Genomic DNA, 6448 nt, shown 5'->3' on the forward strand with positions numbered 1-6448 from the left:
AGCCCCTTCCCTCTGCTCTTCCCTCCTCTCCAGGCGATGGATTCTCCCTACGCCAACGGAGCCTACAGCCCCCCGTACCCCCCGGCGGCGGGTGCTGCCCCACACTACGCCGTCCCCCCGCAGACACGGGGGTACTACTGCTCCAGGGCCCCACGCACCTCCTACCCCACCGACTCCACGGGCATCTACCGGCCCCCCTCGCCCGCTCCCCCCTGGAGCTACGTCCCCCCGGACGGCCCCGTCGAGGGCTCCTCTCTCCGCAGGCAGCAGGTTCCCGGCTACTCCCCGCCGCAGGTAAGAGCCGTTTCCAGCCCCGGTGTCCATGTAGGTGCTGGGCTTCCCCTTCCCGGGGGGAGAAGATGATGTTTTATGGGGCCACAGCAGAGGGAAAGCCCGAGGTGCCTCCTCCGATGGATCCGTGGGTCCTAACGGCACCTTCTCCTGCCTGTTTTATTATAAAAAGTGGTGGTCACCCCATTCTCCAAAGAATCCAAGTTTGTGGGCTGGGAAAGCAACAAGGCAGTTCCTGGGGCTGGCTGGAGGGACCCGGGGGTAACGCCTGTCCCCCCTTCTCTTACAGACCCCAGGCATGCCCATCCCGCAGTATCCGTACGGAGACAATCCCGGGGTGACGCCGCAGGGGCCTCCGCCACAGCCCAGAGCCCCGGAGGACTCGTGGGGTCCCCCCATCTATGGGGTGCAGCCCCGTTATGCCTGGCCCGCTGCCCCCACCCTCGGGAGCCCCTTCGTCTCCGAATCGCATCCACCCTGGACCGGCAGTGGAGCTGCTCCCCACCCTCCCACGTGGGACTCAAAGGTATGGCCGATGCTCCTGCAGTCCTTCTGGCTGCCCTCGGACCCCTGAGGTTGTAGGGCTTTCCCCAGAGCCCATCCCCATCTCCTGGGAATGCCCCTTTCTCCGGGCACAGTTGGTGTAGGTGGAAACAAAGCAGCAGGTATCCAGAGCACTGCCAGCAAAAATCTCCTGTTTGCATCCCAAAATCCATGGCTGGAGATCCCAGGAAGGTGCTGGAGATCCCAGGAAGGTGCTGGAGATCCCAGGTGTCCCAGGGCAGGTCTTGAAATGGGTCAGTCCTGGTCTTGCTCCTCCAGTTCTTCTCTCCCAAGCAGCACATGGTGTCAGGAATCAGCAGGACCAACCCCCCGGACAGTTTCCAGACTCGGATATTCCTCTGCAAGTGCCTGGTTTGGGCACAGTCACCCTCTGCTGAGGAAGGATTTAAGCCAAAAATTTAAGGAAGTGATGTATTTGGTGGGGTCTGTTCATCTCGGGGTCCTCTGGGTTTGATCAGGAGGTTCGGTCCCCGGAGCAGCCCTGATGGGGTGGGGGGATTTGGGGGGGTTTGGGAACAGCTCAAAAGTGCTACCTGCAAAGAAGTGTCTTCTCCAGAATATCCAAATGGGATCCAAATCTCCCCTCTTCCTGGGTGACAAGTGGCCCACGCTGTTTCTTCCAGACACGTCCCTCTTGCCAGGGATCTGCTCTTTAACGGCCCAGGACCAGAGTGTGGGTCCCGTGTCCCTCTTTGGGACCTTTCACAGCCCGTTTGGCAGGACAGGGGGTGCCAGCCCCTGGGGACACGACGTGTTATGACGTCACGGTGTGGGACAGTCTAGAAAATCCTGCCCAGGTCCCTGGTAACGTCAGGCCTGACCCCATCCTCCCAGACATGCCCACCTCAGAGCCGTCACCGTGTCTCCTGCCCCCCCCTTCCCTCAGCCCTGCCTTTCCAGTGCCAGATTAAACACCCAGGGGGTTGAAGGAAATGCTCCTCAGGGTTTTTTTTCTCCCTCCGACTGTAGGACAGCGCTTACGACAGCCCCGAGCAAAGCCCAAACCAGCACCACTACTATCCTGATGTCCACCACCAGCACGCTGGGACAATGAGTGACCCCAAGCCAGCCCCCCCCAACCCCCGGGTGCAGTACAGCGCCCAGCCCCACATGTACGACACTGCCCCTCGGAAGCCCTCGACCAACAGCCGGGGGGCTGGTTTTAAACCCAACGACCAGCCATCGACCAATTCTGGAGCCATCCAGCCCGAGATCCAGCGAATCCTCCAGGTGGTGGGAGAGGCTGAGCAGCTGGAGCAAGAGGTGGATGAATTTGTAGGAAAAAAGACAGATAAATCCTACCGGCTCCTGGAGGAGATGTTGACCAAGCTGCTGCTGGAACTGGATTCCATCGAGACTGGTGGCCAGGACAGTGTTCGGCAGGCCAGGAAAGAGTCCGTCCACAGAATTCAGGCCATACTGGAAAAACTGGAAAGAAAGGGATTGTGAAAGCACATCAGCCACAACACACAGGCCGTTGTTGAGGCTCCAAAGAGTTTTAGTTCTGTTAAATCTCAGCTCTTTCTGCTACGCACTATTGACAATGGAATAGCAATAAGCCCCGACTTAAACACACAAATAAAACCACCAACCGACCCCCCCCCCGCCAGCCCAGCCCCAACCAACAACCTGGCAACGGACAAATGAAAGGTCTGAAGCAGCAAACTGTGAATTGTTTGTCTGTTCCAGGCTCTGGAGAGGCAGAGCCACCCCAGGTGCTTACGCTGTCGAGGACTCTGTGGGCATCTGCGGGAAGAAACCCAATGTACAGAGTTCCCCAGACCCACCCCTGATCTCTAGGTGCTTCCTGCAGCCCCAGCAGTTCCTCACGCAGCCGGAACCCTTGTCAGATGTGGTCACAGCCGTCCTGCAACGAGCAGCCACACACCGAGAGCCTGGGCTCGTCGGTCACCACCTGTGTTTCCAGCTTCAGCTTCCTCACCATAAAACCTTGTGTGCCGTGGTGGGGTTTGGCTTGGTTCTAGTGCCCTGAAGCAGAAAGGGACCACGCTGGCCACCCGAGCAGGTGTCATGTCGTGCTGTTCCTCCTGTGTCACCAAGAGCTGGTCCCTGGTTTCCCCCGTGGACACAGGAACAGCCCGGAGATCTCCATTCTGCCCCTGGAGAGGTACAAGCAGAGGAACAATGTCAGAGCAGAGTGACCTGAAATGGCAGGATGCTTGGAAATGCTTCCAGGTCACTTGGGTAACAAAAAAAAAATCCACTTTTTAATTGTAAGGTCCTTCCACGTACTGCATTTTTGTATCCCACTGTGACACCACCCTGGTGGCACCCAGCACCGCGGAGGGGACGGGAACGGCTCGGCCCAATCTTAACCTCCTGGTTACAACATGTGAAGTGACTCGTGACCGTGTGTGACGAGACAATAAACCCTGACAGCTTTTAAATGTTATTTTGTAATTAAGACATCTCAAGGTCTCCTTTCTTTAAAAAAAGAAGCTGTGGGCAAGGTTGTGTAACTCAGACCTGCCCGTAACCAAAGCTGCCTCAGCGGCTGGGGGTCAGGGATGAAGGCAACAGGTCACCTCCGAGCATCCCTGTTTGGGGGTAGGGGGGGAGAGGGTCCCCCATCGCCTCCCAGGTGGTGCAGATGCCCCAGGAGCCTTCAGCCCTGGCTGCAGGGCTGGTGGCCAGGGTCTGGAAGGGATGGGAAGGGTTCTGGAAGGGAAGGAGATCTGGAAGGGGCTGGGAAGGGATCTGGAAGGGGCTGGGAAGGGATCTGGAAGAAGATCTAGAAGGGGTTGGGAAGGGCTCTGGAAGGGAAGGTTGGGAAGGGATCTGGAAGGGAAGAAGATCTGGAAGGGGCTGGGAAGGGATCTGGAAGGGGCTGGGAAGGGATCTGGAAGAAGATCTAGAAGGGGTTGGGAAGGGCTCTGGAAGGGAAGGAGGTCTGGAAGAGGTTGGGAAGGGCTCTGGAAGGGAAGGAGGTCTGGAAGGGAAGGAGGTCTGGAAAGGGGTCTTGAAGGGGTTTGGGAAGGGATCTGGAAGGGAAGGAGGTCTGGAAGGGGTTTGGGAAGGGATCTGGAAGGGAAGGAGGTCTGGAAGGGGGTCTTGAAGGGGTTGGGATGGGACCTGGAAGGGTCTTCGTGTGGCTGAGGCTGGGAGCACCCTGACCCTGCGCCCTGGGGGCTGCCCATGTCCTGAAGGCACCCGGCAGATCCCCCACCGTTCCCGGACGGGACTGACCTTTCCATCTCGTTGGCTGTGTCTGGGATGACGTGGTGCTCAGCCTGCAGACACCGCTCCCCCCGCGAGGTGAAGCCAGGAAAGAGCTGAGTGTCCTGGGAGGGATAAATGCTATTTTATCCCGTCTTCTTGTCGGGCAGAGAGCAGCAGACACCCCCCCGAGCTGTCCCTGCTTCGGATCCAGCGTGAAATCCACCCCATGAGGCCGGGGGCTGCTCGTGGGGACAGAGCGGAGGGACAGAGCGACGCTGTCACCACATCACACAGAAAAACAACATCCCAGCCCCAGCCAACCCCATTTCCCTGCCTCTGACAAAGGCAGCAGTGTCAGCAGCTTCTCCAGCCATTAATCCCCGCTTTGGGGTTGTTTCTTTTGGTGAAAATCCTCGTGGAAGGGGCGATTTCCACCCAACCAGCCTTGCTACCGGGGGGTTTTTAAACCAGGAGGGGGGTGTCCACCCCTCCTCCTTTCACCATCTGGTGTAAAGTCTTGGTAAATGCTGCCCCTAAAGCCCTGGAATCTTCCCCCAGAGACTGCTGCGGGTTCACTGCATTAGCCTAATACAGTAATGACTTTATGTAGGTTTGGGTTTTTTTGTTTGAAAGGGAGGAGTATGGGCAACAAAAGCCACCATGAAGGCAGGCTGGGTGGGGGGCAGGGAGCTGAGTCCTGGTGCTGGGGGGGAGCTGGGGACTCGCCTCCAGAGTTACTGGGTCCTGCCCTTCTGCTCCTGCGGCAGCTCCCGCGGGGTTTGGCTGTAAAAGGCTTTGAAGGAGATGAAAAAGGAAAGAAAGGAATGTAAGTACCCACAGAGACCTACCTTACTGCATTCTAGAGAAGTCAAGAGGTGCTGAATCCCAGCGGAGCGGGACGAGCCACGGTGCTTGATGCCATGTTCTGCCACGGGCAAAGGCTCTGCTCTCGGGGGGCTCAAAAGGAGAGAAGGGGTGATGCTGGGGGGTAGAACAGCCTCTGCTGCATTTCTCCTTGGTGCTCAGGGCATGGCTGACCTCAGAAACCATCCTGGAAGGCTCTGCTGGAGGCGGCTGCACGTTTGATCCCGTAGCTCCTATTTGGGAGCAGAGCCAGCCCTGGTTACAGTGTGCCCACCCTGCCCCACTTCGCTCTCTGGCCAGCTGAGGGTCAGCACCACGTCCAGGCCACAGTCTCACCACGTTTGGGCTCTCCAGGGAATTACCAAAGAGCTCATTTCACCCTCTGTTGCCACATTTGTTTTGTTATTTGGTTGGCATGGCTGGTGGAATAAAGGTTTGGGTTCCCTCCGCCCAGGACCCAGCCAACGTCTGAGATTTGTTGTCGCAAGAGATGGTGCAAGTCCTGCTCGGGCAGAGAGTGCAATCCTTCTGCTCCTCAATCAGGGCACGTTGCCTGCTACGGCTGAAAAGGACAGGTCGTGGTGCCGGCGGCAGCTTCACCCCCCTCCCAGCAGCGGGGTCTCCCCCCTTTGCTGGACCAACCCCTTTTCCAGAGCCCCCCAGGAAGGGGCAGAACCGCAGCCGAGCTCTAACCCCGCACCCCCCGGGGCAGGGCTCCCTCCCGCTGCCCGTGGGCTTCACTGCTCTTTTTGCCACTCTCACCCCAGAAAAGTGGCCACGAAGGGGGTGCTGATGCCTCAGCCCCCCTGCTTTTTTGGGGGGAGGTGGCGTTATCAGCAGCAGCACGTCCCTGCTTATGGGGAGAACAGCAGCAGCCAGCAGCCAGCTCCAGAGAGCCTGGGAGCGCGGGTCTGGCTGCAACGGTGTTTTCTGTGTTTGTTTCAGCAGCAAGAACTGCACCAGGAACAAAACTGTATTGTTGACGGCATCCTGTTTGCTCTCAACAGCCGTTTCCCTCCCCTGGCAGTTGCCAGGGAGAAGGGGTGAGCCGTTCTGAGGAGGAGTGAGGAGCAGCCCTGAGCCCTCACCGGCTCAGCAGCACTGCAATGCAGTCAGCTCGGGGAGAATTGAATTAACACACCCTCAGCAGCTCTGTCACCAGTGCTCTGTGCCCTGGGACAAAGGTTTCCTGCTGCGGAGACATGGTAGAGAACGATACCTTTATCTGCTGATTGGAAAAACTGAAAGGCCGTGCGTGGCACAGGAGGCAAAGTCTGGGAGGGAGGAGGGAGGGGGGGTCCCTTCTCCGGGGCTGAACCCATGGAGGTAACGTATTCCTTCACAATAATTCCTCTCCTGGAGTTTAATTCCCCGCGTGTGGGAAGGAGGTGGCAGAGGGTTATGTAAACCCTGGCGACAAGCACAGGAGAGAACAGCCCAAACTGGGCTGAAATGGCAGGTTCCAGCGTTTCAGCGGGGTTGGGAGACAGACGTGGGGGCAGCCGATGTTCCCGCACCCCCCGACGGGGGGTTTCTGGGTGTTTCCCCC

At 58.4% G+C, this 6448-nt stretch overlaps 1 protein-coding gene and 2 long non-coding RNA genes across 4 annotated transcripts; 1 reads left to right on the plus strand and 2 right to left on the minus strand.

Annotated features, from left to right (window-relative positions):
• The first annotated feature begins 16 nt into the window (after positions 1-16).
• On the plus strand, positions 17-3280 carry BAG4 (BCL2 associated athanogene 4). Its single transcript, XM_014958384.1, has 3 exons — positions 17-294; positions 581-817; positions 1825-3280. Exons 1-3 carry the CDS (start codon positions 37-39, stop codon positions 2302-2304), a joined length of 975 nt encoding a protein of 324 aa, XP_014813870.1. The 5' UTR covers positions 17-36; the 3' UTR covers positions 2305-3280.
• Positions 970-1458, minus strand: LOC106897622. The gene is made up of 2 exons (XR_001413806.1): positions 1389-1458; positions 970-1228 (listed from the first exon to the last, which is right to left on the minus strand). It is a non-coding gene; the product is annotated as an uncharacterized LOC106897622 (long non-coding RNA).
• LOC106897620 lies at positions 1521-4975 on the minus strand. 2 transcript variants are annotated; one of them, XR_001413805.1, is made up of 5 exons: positions 4884-4975; positions 4063-4157; positions 2643-2975; positions 2158-2283; positions 1521-1593 (listed from the first exon to the last, which is right to left on the minus strand). It is a non-coding gene; the product is annotated as an uncharacterized LOC106897620 (long non-coding RNA). The 2 variants fall into 2 exon arrangements; XR_001413804.1 differs by lacking the exon at positions 4884-4975 and having other exon boundaries at positions 4063-4282.
• Between the last annotated feature and the right edge of the window lie 1473 nt (positions 4976-6448).

The sequence above is a fragment of the Calidris pugnax genome, unplaced genomic scaffold (genome assembly GCF_001431845.1).
Source record: "Calidris pugnax isolate Ruff unplaced genomic scaffold, ASM143184v1 scaffold280, whole genome shotgun sequence".
Lineage (NCBI taxonomy): Eukaryota > Metazoa > Chordata > Aves > Charadriiformes > Scolopacidae > Calidris > Calidris pugnax.